Source organism: Staurois parvus, unplaced genomic scaffold (genome assembly GCF_062004578.1).
Source record: "Staurois parvus isolate SC_StPar_1 unplaced genomic scaffold, SC_StPar_1.0 ptg000243l, whole genome shotgun sequence".
Lineage (NCBI taxonomy): Eukaryota > Metazoa > Chordata > Amphibia > Anura > Ranidae > Staurois > Staurois parvus.
In genome coordinates, this window is record NW_028318039.1 from 14,870,322 (window position 1) to 14,890,000 (window position 19,679).

Consider the following 19,679-nt stretch of genomic DNA (forward strand, 5'->3'; position numbering starts at 1 on the left):
TGAATAAAATATGAAACAAACAAAAGAATAAAAAAATAAAAACAGTAAAGACTTTTGATTTACCATTTGGATTAATTCTCTAGCAAGCTGGGATACAGATATTTCAAAACTTGAACCAATGTTGTAAATTTCTCCAGCATTCCCGACCTTCAGGATTGTCAACAATGCATCTACAACATCAGAGGCATACAGAAAACTCCTGGTCTGTCTCCCACTTCCATGGATGCAGCTTAAAAAAAAAAAAAAAAAAAATATATATATTTAGATTGTTTCTAGAAACTTTCAAATGGATATGTGGTTAAAATACATCTAGTACAGAGCTGAGTAAAGCAGAACTAAACCCTCCTAGCCTTTCCAGTTAAGAAAGTTTCCATCTAAGGCTGCCTATAGACGGAACAAATTTCTTTCCTGCTACCTCCTGCTGAGTCATCGTGTTCTCCTGGGGGGGGGGGGGGGATTTGGAGGGTTGGGGAAGTAGTCCCTGCTGGGAGAACACAGTGATTCACAGGTCTGCCAAAAAAATTTTTTCAAGAGCGGTTTTGGTTATTCCACATAATCTTTATGTTTTTTGGTGCGCTGAATCCGAAAATGACCTCCATGTTGTCATAGGACATCACGTTTCCTGACAATTTAGGTAACTATGTTAAATAAGGCAATACCTCAAAATAAATGGAAATAGACTTAGAAAATTAAAGTTTTATTACAATTTTTTCATGAAAATCCTTTTTTGAACTGAAATGAGCTCACCTACACACACTAAACTCGATTTTTCTTCCCTGTGAGGCTCCTCTTGGTGCATTTACGCTTGTCAGTAGCATCTGGAATGTCTCTCTGAAGCATCCAACAGTAGTCTGCCATCATTGTAATGCTCCATTTTCCCTGGTATCTCCTTTCCATCTCTTTAATGTCTTGGTGGAATCGTTCACCTTGTTCCTCACTCACAGCTCCCAAATTTTCAGGAAAGTAGTCAAGGTGGGACTGGAGGAAATGCACTTTCAAACTCATCAAGCAACCTAAAGCTTGAAATGCTTTCAGCATTCGTCCGACGATCTTTTTGTAGTGAGGATCTTTGTTATTGCCTAAAAATTTCTGTACGACTCTTTAAATGCAATCCACCCTTCTTTTTGAGGCTCCGTCATGGTATTGACAAACTCTTGATCAATTATAAGCCTTCTAATGTCTGGTCCGACGAACACACCTTCCTTCAATTTTGCCTCTGACAGGCCTAGAAAATTGGTGACCAAGTATTTGAAGCATTCTCCATCTCTTGGAAGTGATTTTACGAATTGCTTCATCAATCCCAATTTTATGTGGAGATGTGGTAGAAGAACTTTATGTGAAGGTACCAAAGTTTCTCGGAGGACATTTTTTTCACTGACTGTTAGCACCCTCGGCTGCCAACTCTTCTTGGTCCAGTGATTTTCGTCAGTCTCGACTGTCCCATAGACACAGAAAACAAGGGCATTTAGTATCCCATCCACTAGATTCTTCAGGAAAGATTAACCCCTTCTACCATTAGAAGCACAGACTCGGGGCTGAGGCTTACACATACAGCATGCTGCTGAGTATCCCCGTAGTCAGACATGTCACTCAGAGCAGCACTTGTATTCACCCCCTTTGCAGGGGGGGAGGGGCAGAGATTGTTTACCTGCAAATAACAACAAAGCGCCAGAAGAGAACTAGGGAAATAAGGAAATAGAATTTTGTTTCCCTAAAACTTGCTTAGCTTATGTATATATTGCTGACCATCAGATTTACAGTGCTATATTTGTTTTTACATAACTCAGACAACCCCTTTAAAGGTTTTTTTTGGCATTTTATATCTTAAATGCACTTATATGAATTAATAGTAATTTGGACTTAAAATTTTGTTAAAAACCCAGAATATAAAAAAAATACCAAAAATTAAAAAAAATTGATAAATTTGAAGACAATTTTGCATTTTGTGGCAAATCATGACGTCTAGGAGTTTTTTCAATATTTTATTTGTTTTCAGCACACCAAAATACATGGAAATTAGATGAAAATAATCAAACAGCTTTTTAGTCGCAGACCTGTGTTATTGCTCATGGCTATAAGACCGCTTGCAATAATCACATAGACGTAAAATCTGGCAGGTTGGTTGTACCCAAGTTGGACTGACTGAGCCGAGATTTGAACCTTCTATGGCCTGCTTTAGCCTCTGTTTGATCTGCAGCTGCCATGATACTGTGACCTTTGTCATTGCATTGAAAATTTTGGAAAACCAATGAATCATTGGGTTTAGTTCCATGTTACAGTCCCTACAGATAAAAAAAAAAAAAATTAAAGGGAAATTAACATGTTCATCTAACCAGCATAGATAATATGTTGACTGGACTTTGAGTTAAAGTGGACCTTGTGTTTCCTGTGCTAGGGGGCAGGAGCCTCTTTTTCTCTCTCTCTCTCTCTCTCTCTCCTGTATGCCATCCTGGAAGAGGACTAGGGAAAGCAAACATTTATTATATTTCAGCTTACCAATTTTTAGATTTGAAGGCTGTATTAATTTTCTGTCTTTCTCCGATTTTCATCTGGTGATCTGGCCAAAAAGTCTATTTTTCAAACGCTCAAGCTCTCCAGCAGAATACATCAGTTTACATGGATGAGACAAACTATTTAACACTGAGAGGGGTAATTAAAATGATCCGCTTTTCATATAAAACCTTTATCCCAAAAGGAAAAAACAGTTTGCTGCAACTAATTATAAACTGAGCTGGGGTTTGGCTTTAATTAGTGTATTTAACTTTGCTAATACATTTAACACTACTCTCCTCCCCAGAATGCTGCTGTGGCTACTGTGCTCATTCCTCCAGAGTTGTGTCTTAACAATACAGGAGATATGTTACTGGCCAGATTACCAGTTGAAAACAGAGAGAAAAAAGCCAAAGTAAAGAAAACGAATACAGCCCCCACATCTGATATGATCAATATATTACATTTTTAGTTTTGAGTTTAAATACCACTTTAGAGTGATTCAAAACACAGTAGTGACAAGAAGAAGTTCACTTTGCAAGGGAATTATCACTTTAAATTGGAACTTCCCTTTAGCTTTGTGAATGAGATAAAGTTCAAATCAAACCAAATCTGCTAACAAAAATACAGTTTTTTATTATTCCTTTCATATGATTTGATATTATTTACAAAAGGGAATTTTCACCACATTCAATAAGCTGGAGGAAATTTTCCTTGCAAAGTGAACAGCCTATTTTCTTTAGAAAATCAGCCCCTTTAAGTAAAAGTTAAGTTCACTGGGTAGATTCTCTTTCCATTTTATCCTGGTGACCATTGTTGCTAAAAAGGGATGGAAAATCCAAAATTTTGCATTGTCATATAAACAAGAAGCCAGGAAACCCCTCCAATTTGGACATCCATTCCTATGACAGTTCTCTCATTGGGAAATTCTGTTCACTTTAGAACAGGGGTTCTTAACCTTGGGTCCATGGATGGGTTTCCCATTTAAAGAAATTCGAGAAAACGCACCCAGACACTGCCTATAGTGCCATCCACTAAGCATCTCTTGACTCATGTTTACCATTTAAATTTGTGTCATCATTCTCTGCACAACTGCCATCTTGTGCCATTCCACAATAGCAAGTACTAACTCCCATTTTCTATTAGTAGTAGTTAGTAGATGTGAGAATGAATTCTGTTTAATTTGCACAAGACGATCGTATTTCATTTTAGTAATAAGTGGTCATAACTTTTCGCATGAAAAGGAGTGAGATTTATGTTAATGTGATTGTAAAGATTCTCTTTTTGTTTTTTAAATAACAAACACATCATACTTACCTGCTCTTTGTAATGGTTTGGCACAGAGCAGCTCCGATCCTCCTCTCGGGTCAATCGCCAGCGCTCTAGGCCCCTCACCCCTCCTGAGTGCCTCCAGAGCAAGGTTCTTGCTCTGGGGTTACTCACGCGTGCTTGCTCTCGAGGAGGAGGCAGAGACCTGGGAGAGATTCTGCTCCCGTGCACAACACTGGATTCGGATCAGGGTCAGGTATTAGTAGGGGCTCTGGGGGGGACTGCACACTGAGGGTTTTTTACTTTTATGCATAGAACTGCTTTAAGAGTGTTTACTTTATTCAAACTTTGTGTATATCATATACAGTATGTTTAAGGCAATCACATTTCAATAAAATAAAGTACATATATTAAATGCATGCCAAGTTTTGTTTATGTGAATATTTCTGGGGAGGATGTCCATAGTTTTCATCAGGTTCTTAAATGGGGTCCATTAAGAAGCACTGAGCGGTCCTCTCACCTCCTGTTGCTTCTCCAAGATAAGACATAAAGGAAATCTCACAGTGTGTATTAGAAGCTTCAGCAACATATAGCCTGCTTCATTCCCTGGCTGAAGGATATCGAACATCATCCAGTTCTTTCCTCCCCAGCCTGTCTCTGGCCTGCCCCTTTCATTCTTTGGTTTTTCTTTTATTCTCTTAGATTAGAAACTCTAATGAACAGGGTCCTCCGATTCCTCTTTTATTGAATTGTATTGTAACTGTACTGTCTGCTTTCATTTTGTAAAGCCCTTCAATGGCTGTTGGTGCTGCACACACTCACTGACCACTTTATTCGGTACACCTTGCTAATACCATTTTGGACCCCCTTTTGCCTTCAGAACTGCCCTAATTCTTCACGGAATAGATTGAACATTCCTTAGAGATTTTGGTCCATATTGACATGATAGCATAACGCATTTGCTGAAGATTTGTCGGCTGCACACCCATGAACTGTTGATACAAGAATGGTCCCACGCTTTTATGTTGTTTACGTCAAGTTCTGACCCTACAATCTGAATGTCGAGACTCATCAGACCAGGCAATGTTTTTCCAATCTTCTATTGTCCAATTTTGGTCAGCCTATGTGAACTGTAGCCTCCATTTTCTGTTCTTAGCTGACAGGAGTAGAATCAGGTGTGGTCTTCTGCTGCTGTAGTCCATCTTCACTGTGTCTAGATGCCTAAATGCATTGAGTTGCTGCCATGTGATTGGCTGATTAGCAATTTGTGTTACCAAACAATTGAACAGGTGTACCTAATAAAATGGCTGATGAGTGTATATCCTGTATAATAATAATAATAATAATAATAATATTATTAATAGAGGCTTAGCATCATATGTGGGTGTTACCTAGGCTTGTCTGCATTCTAATCCAGTCTGTCAAGGAGTGCCCACTCCTACAGACTGACTTCCACCCATCAAGGCATTTGAATATTTGCATAATTTCTCCCAAGAACCAGCCCATTGCTTGCATCAGGGCTGAGAGCTCGAAAAGAGTACATACTGGAGCAGGGTGCTATGTAAGTTATTTACAGCATCCAGTCAGCCCCCCACCAGTCATGATCTGCCTTGCATTTCACAGAAAACACAGACCTACTGATGACATCACCGGATAATGGATTTTTTTTTTTTTGTAAAATTTCAGGAACTAGAAAAGAAAAATATTTGGTGGAATAATATCCATATCAAGTCCAAAACCATTTTATATTGATGCTAATTAAAAGTCAAAGTCATAAATAGGTTCATAGGCTCATACCATTTTCTGTTACGTTGCAGCAGAGAAATAAACTTGGGTATAACCTGAGAACAAAGAAAACAAATGCTATATTAGTATATGTTGAAAGGAAAAATGTTATAAACTATCCAACATTTTGCAAGTTTATAAAGTTCTAAAATAGGATGATGCAACAGAGAGAATTTGTGGCCGCTATCTGAAAGCCACATTGACAAAAAAGGTGGTACTGGTCAGTCTTCTTCCAACAGACCAATGAGAAAGAACATTTTACCACACACTAGCTGCATTATAACTTCAGCCAAGGTGGTAAGAGTGTATTCTAGATTATGGTAGTGAGGAAAGAGAATGGGGAGATCAGCCTGTGTATGCTTAGATAAGCTGAACAAAAAAGGGGCAGTTATTAGCTAAACTAAGTCAGTTTAGACCCAATTTGCTGATCAACAGCCTTTGAATGGCAAGCAGACAGGCTCATAGCGTGTCTCTTTTGCAAGAATATAAATCTGCCTCTTCAAAGCCTTGGTGCCAGGATGAACAAGCACCCATGTGCAATATATACATCATTCTGTGATAGCCAAAGCCCGCGCCCTGAAAGCTGCCAGTTAGAGGATGAGGGCGCAGACAAGCGACTTCACAATTGTTGCAGGGCTGGAGTGGAGGGTAGGGATTTGCTCGTTTTAAGATTAGGCTATTCAATGACCAGAGAAAATCAAATGAGGCAGCTCTGTCTCTAGGTGTATGGCTGCTCTATACCTTCTGGTAAGTAATGACTTATGAAATTAAAAAAATTTCATAGTATCAACCAGTATTTATGTTTGAGAAACCGTAGGAAATAAAGTATATTTGCTGAGAGCATTAGTGAATCAAGTACTGGATTTGATGAACGACAATGAGCAGAAAATGTCACTTTCACATGAGAAATAAATCTACTTAATGAGAAATGTGTCTTTAGAATTCAGAGAATTAAATGGAAGGGTAAACAAAAGTACCATAACCTGTCAATTAGGCATTTATTAGCCTAGTGCACACTTGGGCATGACAGAGTTGTAATTTCACAGGGTTATTTCAGGACCCATGGAGATAAAAGAAGCAACAGTGACTGTAGAAACAGCAAAGCACAATTAACATCACATAATGGCACTGCTTCATACTGTTTGACTTAAGTAAAGACGTGGTGAGCAGGCAATAAAACTAGAATTACAGAAGAGGAAAACAGATGTGAATCATGTTGTTTGAATTTTAATGCTTCCACAGAGTCACCTAAATTACAATATAGAAACACATCTCACTACCCCCGTGCCTTTGCAAGGGAGCAGAAGACACTGAACTCTAGACTAATTTGCAAACATATTATATGAATATTTTATAGCAACATATAGAAAAGACTGTGTCAGAAATTATAAAACACAGATGTGTAGAAAGTAAGCCAGCAAACCAATAAACTAACCTGCCAGATATAATATATACGAAGCTCATAACTCGCAACAATAATGAGACAGGTTAGAACTTTTCATATATAAAGAGCTATAAGTATTCTGCTTTCACCATTTCAAATTGTCAACTACAAGTAATATGCCTTGGGCAAGGATATATGTCCTTGATTCACATGCTTTTTTTTCTTCTTAAAAAATATATTTTGTTTTATTTACTCTGTAATATCTGTTGACAATCATTCACGCTTTCATTACTCACCACTTGTAGTTTGAGTGTATAAATGAGCACAACAAGTCACAAACTGCCTTTAATGGGTCACTGCTATACTGAACTGGTGGCCCTGTCTTCTTCTCAATGGAAATGAGGCAGTAACACAGAAACACACAATGAGATGTGCAGTGGCAGAAACATATGATTCTAGTGGAGTAAGCTAAGGTCAAATAATAAAGAACATCTCTAAAAAGGATCTCATGACATTTAAACCAGTTGATGAGGGCACTGGGCCAAATAAATCTACCACACTACACTGAAGAAGAAAATAGTATTTTGTGAGCCTCATTAATAAAAATGTGTCCAAAGAAAAGCTGGTGCTATTCATAAATACTAATAAAAGTTAACCTTATTTTTTTCTATAGAAGGCTAGAAAATTACCTGAAATACCTGACTACCATAAAATGTCTAAATGGCCTGTAGATATATATATATATATATATATATACATACATATACACAAACACACACACACACACACACATACATACATATATCACACAGAAATACTTGCTTTTTCTGGATACTGGTGTGGTCCATAGACATTGCTACTTCTGGTAATAATAACTGGAAACTTTGGAGAGAAAAAAACTAGTGACATTTCAGACAATTACACAACATTCTAGAGCCAACAAGGTGTTAAGTACATTACAAAATATATAAACCCTTACTTTGTATAACAACCCATTCAGTTTAAAATAGAAATGAAAGGCAAAATATTTGTGTATAGCTATCAAAAAAAAAGGGAAAAATGTAATTATGTTTTTCATATGTGATCACATCCTCTGTTCTCAACTGTATAAGGAACTCAGGGAGGAGAAAACAACAGCACACAGACCTTCCCAGTAAATGACTGTGCAAGGAGGAGGCAGGAGAGGAGCAGTGTATACAGTGAGGGAGCAGTGTATACAGACAGGATGCCTCACTTGCTGGTTTTTTTTCTCCCTTCACTTTATAGCTCCAAGAAGGAGCTATCATTCACCTCTCTGCTAAAGTAAACAAAGGGGCGGGTCTTTGATCTATGCATTTGAATAGACATCAGTAACATGTAAGAGGCCATCACAGGTGAAAAGTTCCATGACACAAGCCTCTGCTCCTGTGAGGGAGGGGTCCTTTAAGGGATTTAACCCATTGTGACATAGTTTGACAAATTAAAGTTGCTGCCAACACAGGATGGAGGAGTACTCCTGTTAATGCAAACTGAGATCTAAATAGGGAATATAACTGCTTGTCAGTAAAATCTTTAAAGGAAAGAACACCATCAATCCACTTGATTGTATGCTTGTTAGGGTGGATGACTGGAACACATACAGTAGGCAGAGATCACTTAGCAATAAATTCCTTTTCAAAGAGACAAAACTCCATCAGGTTCTCAAAACGGGCCCCGAGTCCTACAGGTTGTTTTCAGTTCTGACTTAAATACTGGGTATAGCGTGAAGGTCTCTGCAGCTATAGAAGCTTTAGGGCCTGTTCACATCATATGCACAGAAAAACTGATGTAAAGTGTGCAAATGATATCTGTAAGTCAGTTTTCATGCGCATTTCAATGAGTTTTATACACTTTGCAGATTCTAGTGCAGAAATAAATTTGCATGTGAGACTAGTGTTATAGTGTGAACAGAGCACATAGAGAACAATTGATTTTGTTGTGCCCTTGCAGAACGCATGTGGAAAAACTGACTGGGGGAACATACGGCATCAGAGTAGAACATGCTAGATTGATCAGTTTAGAAACAACACTGTTTACAGTATTGTGCAAAAGTTGTGAAGAAATGCTGTAAAGTAAGAATGATTTATTTTTAATTGTTTATTTTTATCAATTTACAACTTACAAAGTGAGCGAGCAGAAGAAAAATCTAAATCAAATCTATTTATTTATGGTACTTATATACAGTTGTGACCAAAATTATTCAACCCCCACTGAAATTGAGTGTTTTGGCCAGTTTGACATTGCTTTTGATCATTCAGTCATCTTGCTTACATTTACATTAAAGAGGCACTTGTAGGTCAGACAAATATAACATAACAGTTATAATGAAATAACCACAAATGTCTTTTCTGTGCTCACAGCATTATCAGTTTTATTCAACCCCCAAGTGACATTCAATCTTAGTACTTAGTACAGCATCCTTTTACAGTTATAACAGCTTTTAAACGTGAAGCATAGCTTGACACAAGTGTCTTGCAGCGATCTACGGGTATCTTCGCCCATTCTTCATGGGCAAAGGCCTCCAGTTCAGTCACATTCTTAGGCTTGCGCACTGCAACTGCTTTCTTTAAGTCCCACCAGAGGTTCTCAATCGGATTTAAGTCTGGTGACTGCGATGGCCACTCCAAAATGTTCCAGCCTTTCCTCTGCAACCATGCTCTAGTGGACTTGGAGGTATGCTTGGGATCATTGTCCTGTTGAAAGGTCCAACGTCTCCCAAGCCTCAGGTGTGTGACGGACTGCATCACGTTTCCATCCAATATCTCCTGGTACTGAAGAGAATTCATGGTACCTTGCACACGCTGAAGCTTCCCTGTACCTGCAGAAGCAAAACAGCCCCAAAGCATGATTGACCCTCCACCATGCTTCACAGTAGGCAAGGTGTTCTTTTCATCATAGGCCTTGTTCTTCCTCCTCCAAACATAGCGTTGATCCATGGGCCCAAACAGTTCTAATTTTGTTTCATCAGTCCACAGAACACTATCCCACAACTTTTGTGGTTTGTCCACATGGCTTTTGGCATACTGCAGTCGACTCTTCTTATTCTTTGGAGACAGCAAGGGGGTACGCCTGGGAGTTCTGGCACGGAGGCCTTCATTACGCAGTGTGCGTCTTATTGTCTGGGCTGAAACTTCTGTACCCACATCTGACAAATCTTTTCTCAGTTCCTCAGCAGTCACACGGGGACTTCTCTCCACTCTACGCTTCAGGTAGCGCACAGCAGTCGAAGTCAGCATCTTCTTTCTGCCACGACCAGGTAGCGTTTCAACAGTGCCCTTTGCCTTGAATTTGCGAATGATGCTTCCTAAGGTGTCTCTTGGTATGTTTAACATCTTTGCAATCTTCTTATAGCCATTGCCCTTCCTGTGAAGAGAAATCACCTCTTCTCTTGTCTTCCTGGACCATTCTCTTGCCTTCACCATGTTTGTAACCACACCAGTAAATGTCTAGAAGGAGCTGAGTATCACAGTCATTTTAAAGCTGCCTAATTGGTGCTTATTATGCTTGATTGCTGCTCGGTGACATCCACAGGTGTTTTCAATACCTGATGGAAAGCACCTGTATGAACCTCTGTTCTTCAGAGTGGTAGTCTTTAAGGGGTTGAATAATTGTGGCAATGAAGAAACCACATAAGAACCATTTACTACTGTATTACATAAACAATTGATGTCATTTTAGTTGCATTTGGGTAGTTACAACGTCCTTGTAGGATTTGATTCTGAATACAATTCCAAATGTACACTATAGTCCCTAAACCCCTTTACAGCATTGGGGGTTGAATAATTTTGGTCACAACTGTAGCGCTGTCAATTTACACAGTGCTTTACATATATATTGTACATTCAAATCAGTCCCTAACCCTCAAGGGGCGTACAATCTAAGGTCCCTAACTTACATTCATATACAAGGGCCAATTTAGACAGGATCCAATTAACCTACCAGCATGTCTTTGGAGTGTGGGAGGAAACCGGAGTACCCGGAGGAAACCCACGCAGGCACAAGGAGAACATGCAAACTCCAGGCAGGAGGTGTCGTGGCTGGGATACGAACCAGCGACCCTAGTACTGCCAGGCAGAAGCGATAACCATTTAGCCACTGTGCTGCCTATATCTATAATGTGGTGTGGCTACCCTTTGGCTTCAAATCAGCATAAATTCTTAAAATTGCACAAACTCAGGAATTTTGTAGGATTAAAGTCAGATGTATGATTAATGGGCATCACATTTCATATTTAGGTTGAAACACAGTCATTACCGGAAACACAAACAGCTGTGTAGGAGGTTTAAAACTCTGCTACTATGGTGAAGTTTTGAAAGACACAGGTCATACATCATGGCAAGACTGATCACAGCAACAAGATAGTTATGCTGCATCAGCAAAGTCTGTCCCAGGCAAAGATTTCACAGCAGACTGGGGTTTCAAGATGTGCTGTTCAAGCGCTTTTGGAGAAGCACAAGTAAAACGAGCAACATTGGAGGACCATAGACGCAGTGGTCGACCAAGGAAACTTAATGCAGCAGATGAAAGACACATCATGCTTACTTCTCTGTGACATCGGAAGATGTCCAGTAGTGCCATAAACTAGCAGAAACCAGCAGGACCCAAGTACACCTATCTACTGTCCAGAGAAGTCTGGCCAGAAGTGGTCTTCATGAAAGAAAAACTTGGAAATGGAGTGTAGAAAAATGGCAGCAGGTGTCTGGACTGGTGAATCAAAATTTTAATTATTTGGCTGCAGCAGGAAGCAGTTTGGCAGCTGAAGGGCTGGGGAACAGTGCAATAATGAGTGTCTGCAAGCAACAGTAAAGCATGGTAGAGGTTCCTTATAAGTTTGGAGCTGCATTTTTGCAAATGGAGATGGAGATTTGGTCAGAAATAATGGTGTCCTCAATGCTGAGAAATACAGGCAGATACTTTTGCATCAGGCTGTACAATCAGGGAGTTGAGTGATTGGCTCCAAATTTATTCAGCAGCAGGACAATGACCTCATGCATACAGCAAATGTAATTAGGAACCATCTTCAGCGTAAAGAACAGGAGTCCTGGAAGTGATTGTTTGGCCCCCACAAAGCCCATTGAACCCCAACATTATAGAGTCTGCCTGGGATTACATGAAGCAACAGAGGGATCTGAGGCAGCCTACATCGATCAGAGATAACAGGGCCATCAGGTAGTGTGCTTAGAGCCTCTGCAAATAGATTGCTTCAGTAATTGGGCACAAACCAACAAAAAGCCCAATGTGAATAACAAAGTCCTTGTGGACATGAGCCTCACCCAATGGAGTTGAAGAAGACTCTGATAAAGATGACCCTATAATACAGTATCTCACATAAATGAGTACACCCCTCACATTTTTTAAATATTTTATTCTATCTTTTCATGTAACAACACTGAAGAAATGACACTTTGCTACAATGTAAAAGTAGTGAGTGTACAGCTTGTATAACAGTGTAAATTTGCTGTCCCCTCAAAATAACGTGACACATAGCCATTAATGTCTAAACCACTGGCAACAAAAGTGAGTACACCCCTAAGTGAAAATGTCCAAATTGGGCCCAATTAACCATTTTCCCTCCCCAGTGTCAAGTGACTCCTTAGTGTTACAAGGTGTCAGGTGTGAATGGGGAGCAGGTGTGTTAAATTTGGTGTTATCGCTCTCACTCTCTCATACTGCTAGGTCACTGGAAGTTCAACATGACACCTCATGGCAAAGAGCTCTTTGAGGATCTGAAAAAAAGAATTGTTGCTCTACATAAAAATGGCCTAGGCTATAAGAAGAAGATTGCCAAGACTGAAACCAGGCTGTAGCATGCTGGCCAAGACCATACAGTGGTTTAACAGAACAGGTTTCACTCAGAACAGGCCTCGCCATGGTTGACCAAAAAAGTTGAGTGCACATGCTCAAGGTTATATCCAGAGGTTGTCTTTGGGAAACAGATGTATGAGTGCTGCCAACATTGCAGCAGAGGTTGAAGGGGGGGGGGTGTCACCCTGTCAGTGCTCAGACCGTATGCCGCACACTGCATCAAATTGGTCTGCATGGCTGTTTGCGTTTCAGTTAATGGCAGAAGGAAGCCTCTTCTAAAGATGATGCACAAGAAAGCCCGCAAACAGTTTGTTGAAGACAAGCAGACTAAGGAAATGGGATTACTGGAACCATGTCCTGTGGTCTGCTGAGACCACGATCAACTTATTTGGTTCAGATGGTGTCAAGCGTGTTTGGCGGCAACTAGGTGAGGAATACAAATACAAGTGTGTCTTGCCTACAGTTAAGCATTGTGGTGGGAGTTATGGTCTGGGGCTGCACGAGTGCTGCCGGCACTGGAGAGCTACAGTTCATTGAGGGAACCATGAATGTCAACATGTACTGTGACCACAAACACACCTCCAAGACGACCAATGCCTTGCTAAAGAAGCTGAGGGTAAAAGGTGATGGACTGGCCAAGCATGTCTTCAACCTTAAACCCTATTGAGCATCTGTGGGGCATCCTCAAATGGAAGGTGGAGGAGTGCAAGGTCTCTAACATCCACCAGCTCCGTGATATTGTCATGGAGGAGTGGAAGAGGACTCCAGTGGCAACCTGTGAAGCTCTGGTAAACTCCATGCCCAAGAGGGTTAACGCAGTGCTGGAAAATAATGGTGGCCACACAAAATATTGACACTTTGGGCCCAATTTGGACATTTTCACTTAGGGGTGTACTCACTTTTGTTGCCAGCGGTTTAGACATTAATGGCTGTGTGTGGAGTTATTTTGAGGGAACAGCACAAAATAATTTACACTGTTATACAAGCTGTACACTCACTACTTTACATTGTAGCAAAGTGCCATTTCTTCAGTGTTGTCACATGAAAAGATATAATAAAATATTTACAAAAATGTGAGTGGTGTACTCATTTTCGTGAGATACTGTAATAGGGGTCCCAGGTTACATGCCTCTGTTTCTTCTGCGGATACCAGGTAAATGCTGTCAGAACTACTAGGGGAGTATGAGCTGAGGTAACACATTGCAAACAGGACTGAGAAGACATGTTGCACTGTGTAGCAGAAAACTAGACCCAAAGCAAGGTAAGGCCTCACATACTCATTAACCTAAGCAGATGGTGCTGATGAGGGTTGAAAGAGTCCAGAGGTGACCTGTCACAATAAGCAGACTGTGGGATGAGACCAGAAAATCTACTTAATGGTGGTGCTTCAGAAGCAAATGCAGCAGTGGGATGGAGCTTCCTCCAGGCCAGCGGTTCTCAAACTGTGGGTCGCGACCCCTTTGGGGGTCGAACAACCCTTTCATAGGGGTCACCTAAGACCATTGGAAAACACATATTTCCAATGGTCTTAGGAACAGAGACACCACTCCTCTGTCTCCAGGCGGGTCCGCCCACATGAAGATACGCCCACATTTCCCTGGACCGCAATGTGTGGCAGGGGTGACATGCCACCCGTCATCTGGCTACACCACCGAGATCACTCAACAGCTCTGCCTCCTCGTTGGCGATTGGCCGCCGGAACTGTAGCTCAGGAGAGGCACACAGGCGGCCAATCACCGGCGAGGAGGTGGAGCTTGGAGAAGAGAAGCTGAGCGGCAGTGTGAAGATCAAAGAAGATCGAGTGAGGGAGCAGCCAGAGAAGGAAGACAGCCGACTAGCAAATGTCTGTACCATGCAGATGGTGCTGCTGCAGCCAGGTATGCTGGCTGTAGATGGGAGAGGGCGGGAGAGAGCCCAGGCTGGAGCAGGGGTCAGCAAGGTAAGTAATATTGGTGTCAGTGGAAGGAATAGTGCCCCATCATTGGTGTCACTAATACCAACGGTGGGGCACTATTCCTCCCCCCCACTGACACCAACGAAGGGACACTATTCCCCCTCCCCCCACTGACACCAACGATGGGTCACTATTCCCCCCCCCCCACTGACACCAACGATGGGTCACTATCCCCCCCCCCACTGACACCAACGATGGGTTACTATCCCCCCCCCACTGACACCAATGATGGGGCACTACCCCCCCCCCCCCCACTGACACCAATGATGGGGCACTATCCCCCTCCCACACTGTCATCAATGATGGGGCACTATTCCCCTCCCCACTGACACCAATGATGGGGCACTATTCCTCCCACTGACACCAAGGATGTGGCACTATTCCTCCCACTGATACCAACGATGTCGCACTATTCCTCCCACTGATACCAACGATGGGACACTATTCCTCCCACTGATACCAACGATGGGACACTATTCCTCCCACTGATACCAACGATAGGACACTATTCTTCCCACTGATACCAACGATAGGACACTATTCTTCCCACTGATACCAACGATAGGACACTATTCTTCCCACTGACATCAGTGATGTGGCACTAATCCTCCCACTGCAAAATTACAGTTACGAAGTAGCAACGAAAATGTTATGGTTGGGGGTCACCACAACATGAGAATCTGTATTAAAGGGTCGCGGCATTAGGAAGGTTGAGAACCACTGCTCTAGGCTGAATAGCCAGAAAACAAAATGCAAAGCATGTGAGCACCATTCCAACTAACAGATGATGACAGCACTCAGATCCCTCAAGCCTTACCACAGTAAAATCAGCTGTGCCTGGAATTTTTTTTTTGTTTTTATAAAGTGCACAACTGTGCCACCTGTGAGGTAGCTCCCAATGCTGCAGCCAGACCAGCCTTACTCAGGACTAGTGGTGTATTTAGGTTTTGTGTTGCCCTAGGCATAACAAAAATCAGACACCGCCCCCTCCCCGCTGGAGAGAAAGCCTGACACTGACCAACACCAGACCCCCCACACGGACAGAGGCTGACAGTGACCAACAAAACCCCTGCTCCCCACCCCCCCCCACCTGAGAGAGCCTTCCACTAACAACCTCCCCCAGCAACAGAAAGAAAGACAGACACTCACCTTCACAGCTCTGGCCATCCCAAGGAACAACAGTGGGGCTCTGCATACACCATCAATTAGCCCGCAACCTCTCTCGGATCCCACCTGGTCTCCATGCCATATATGTCCCTTTTTCCGGGGGGCAGTGATGCCCCCCTAAAAAATGCTGCCCTGGGCAAATGCCTCGTTTGCCTTTGTGGGAAATACGCACTTGCTCATGATGTGACCAAGTCACAATAGGCAGGAAGTGAGACAAGACCAGAGACTGGTAAATTCCACTGGCGCTTCAGAAGTAGAACTGATATGGTGCTCCCTCTAGGCTGAATGGCAATAAAATGAGAGAAGCACATACAGCCCTCCACCTAACTGATGTCACACAGTTCTTACAAAAGAGAGTCAAAGCCCACAGTGGACACAAACTTTCTGTCAAATTCACATGGCTCAGCATGTGATGCCTCCATAAAGCCAGATTACCAGCACAAGAGGATATTAAGCAGTGGGCAGCCCTGGTGCACAAGGGCTACATCTGGAGGAGAAAATGAAGCCATGGGCAAGTAGGCTTAGCATTTCATAGGCATTCAAATTTAAAACTAGCCTGTGACTTGTACACATTTTTAAACCTGTGTTTGGGTTAATAGTTAAATATCTCTGACAAGAGCAGAATATAAAATACATACAGTTCGGTCCATATATATTTGGACACAGGCACAATTTTCATACTTTTGGCTCTGTATGCCACCAGAATAAATGAAAACGAAACAATCCAAATTAATTTGAAGTGCAGACTTTCAGCTTGAAAGGGGTTGAACATAAATATCAAGTATTTAGGAACTGAAACCATTTTTATACACAGTCCCTCCATTTTCAGGGTATCAAATGTAATTGGACAAATGAATATAAAATCAAAAATAAAATGTTCATTTTTAATATTTTGTTCAGAATCCTTTACTGGCAATGACTGCTTGAAGTCTGGAATCCATGGACATTATCAAAGACTGGGTTTCCTTTCTGATGCTTTGCCAGGCTCTAACTGCAGCTGTCTTCAGTTGTTCTTTGTTTGTGGGTCTTTCTGCCTTTAGGTTTGCCTTCAGCAAGTGAACTGCATGCCGAATTGGGTTGAGGTCAGGTGATTGACTCGGCCATTGCAGAATATTACACTTTTCCTTCAAAAGCTCCTGGGTTGCTTTCGCAGTGTGCTTTGGATCACTGTCCATCTGTACTGTGAAGAGCTGTCCAATCAACTTTGCTGCATTTGGTTGAATCTGGGCTGAGAGTATATCTCTAAACACTGCAGAATTCATCTGGCTGCTTCTGTCACATCATCAATAAACACCAATGATCCAGTGCCACTGGAAGCCATGCATGCCCATGCCATCACACTGCCTCCACCATGTTTTACAGATGACGTTGTATGCTTTGGATCATGAGCTGTTCCAGTCTTCTCCACGCGTTTTTCTTCCCATCATTCTGGTACAGATTAATCTTAAGTTTCATCCATCCAAAGAAAGCTTTTCCAGAACTGGTCTGTCTTTTTTAGATGTTTTTTGGCAAAATCTAATCTGGCTTTTCTATTCTTCAGGCTTATGTATGGTTTGCACCTTGTGGTGAACCCTCTGTATTTGCTCTCATGAAGTCTTCTCTTGATTGTAGACTTTGACAATGATACGCCCACCTCCTGGAGAGTGACATTCACTTGCCTGGATGTTCTGAATAGGTTTTTCTTTACCATAGAGAGGATCCTGCGATCATCCACCACTGTTGTCTTCCGTCGAAGTCCATGCCTTTTTATGTTGCTGAACTCACCAGTGCGTGCTTCTTTCCTCAGTATGTACCAAACTGTTGATTTGGCCACACCTAATGTTGCTGCTCTCTCTCTGATGAATTTGTTTTGTTTTTGAAGCCTTACAATGGCCTGTTTCACTTGCATGGATAGCTCTTTTGAACGCATGATGTAGGTTCACAACAATAGATTCCAAATGCAAATACCACACTTTGTAATCAATTAAGCAGGTAAAAGGGCTGGACTTAATTCTAAGGAATAGCCCACACCTGGCCATGAAACATCTTTTGATTCAACTGTCCAATTACTTTTGGTCCCTGAAAAAAGGGGGATGGCTACTCTTAAGAGCTGTTAATCCTCAACCCTTCCTCCAATTTGGATGTACATACCCTTAAATTAAATATGAGAGTGTGCACTTTCAGCCCATATCCATTATATAACTATAGCTTGAATATGTTTTGGTAAATACCTGAAAAAAAAAAACCTAAAATTGTGCCTGTGACCTAACTGTATATCATTTGCAGAAAAGTGCAATCGACGCTATTTTTTTTTTAGAAAAGTAAAGAAACACTTTTGTTGTGAAACAGACATTGATTAAACTCAACAATTCTCATGAGTAGGAAAAAATACCACCACAGATGCGATTCTAACACTAAACGGCATCCATGTATTTATGCTTTAAGTCTGGGCAGATTACAGACCGCAGCTTCATGGGGTAAACAATTATACGATGAAAGAAATGAATGACAGCTGGTGTCTTGCGGAGCAGGTGGGACATTTTGGGCTCCATCCTAAATACATCCAGCAGTATAAATAATCATTTCACACTTCACAACATATGGCTGTGTGATGCTTCATTTACAGACATACCCCACTGAATAGAGCTAAGACTCCCTGTGCTAATATAAACTTGGCTCTTGTATCGCCTCCTTACCTTGTATCTTTCCCAGAAAGACAGCACAAAGCTTTCTGCAGCTGCTTTGGACGATGCATATGGATTTGTTGGCCGTTTTGGTGACGTCTCATCAAATTCCTAATGAAATATGAATTTTTAAATATGCCAGTGATGTGGAATAATGTTCAGAACGCTGGTCAAAAACCATTTTGTAATAAAGAGATTCATTTGCATAATTTTGCACTGGGAATAAAGCAATTCAAATGTTCAAAAACTCTGCATACTCCAATGTGACCTCTAGCCATTTAAAATATGTACGTAAAAGGATGATTCATTAAGTTCAAGAACATATCTGCAACTTTATTGCTCCCTAAAGAAAATGCAAACAGTTTTGGCAGGGTGTTAGCTGTGAACCTTTTAAACCCACTTAGGCGCTTTTACATACATTTGCTCAATACAAAATTTAAAGAGAAAGTTTTGCCTCTTTTTCCTTTAGAATTTTGAAATGTAATGATACTCAGCTAAGGAATTTCCAGGTAACGTTTTGCTTAAATCTTCAACTCAGCACCAGAGCCTTCTATTGAGCATTGGAGTAATTGTAAATAATACTGGACTCACAGCATATGCTTGAACAGATGGCATTCATGTTGCACCACATGCATTCAACTGGCAATGGACCTACTTGGGACAGCAATACAATTCCACAGGGATACCAGTGCTATAGGATAGGTTCATCTTCTTGGAACACGTTATACCTGTATTTAACATGTAATGTATGTATAATGTTCCAGCACAGAACAACCCCCCTCATCCCCTGACCCCCTTCCCATGACAGCAAGCAGGGTTTCCTCTACCCTTCAGTCACATTTAAAATCAACATGGCTGCACAATGCTCGGCCATACAGCTGTTTCATTCATTCAAAGGGATCTGTGAATGAATAAACTAAGTCCCATCTGCCACTGTGGCAGACACACTTGTAGTTTCAATGGACTGCAATTGTGCTGATTGGTGTGTTTGTAGTCCTTTCACACTTCCTACAGCTCTGAAATTGACAGCCTGTGCAGAGGTATGGGCACATAGCTGTAGGCAGTGTCTGAAGAAACCTGACATTGCACCTGTGATTCACAGATCACAGGTGCAATGCTCTGCAGGCTGCTTTGGGGAAAAAAA

General features: G+C 41.4%; 1 protein-coding gene across 2 annotated transcripts in view; it reads right to left on the reverse strand.

Moving 5' to 3' along the window:
- TGDS (TDP-glucose 4,6-dehydratase) overlaps window positions 1–19,679 on the reverse strand; it is a 78,501-nt gene that overhangs the window by 23,521 nt on the left and 35,301 nt on the right. For both annotated transcript variants that reach the window (XM_089680480.1, XM_089680479.1), the window contains exons 6-9: window positions 18,548–18,646; window positions 7,751–7,810; window positions 5,557–5,600; window positions 64–229 (exon numbers count right to left, since the gene is read on the reverse strand). In XM_089680480.1, coding sequence (XP_089536606.1) covers window positions 64–229; window positions 5,557–5,600; window positions 7,751–7,810; window positions 18,548–18,646 — 369 coding nt within the window. The remainder of the gene's footprint in view (window positions 1–63; window positions 230–5,556; window positions 5,601–7,750; window positions 7,811–18,547; window positions 18,647–19,679) is intronic.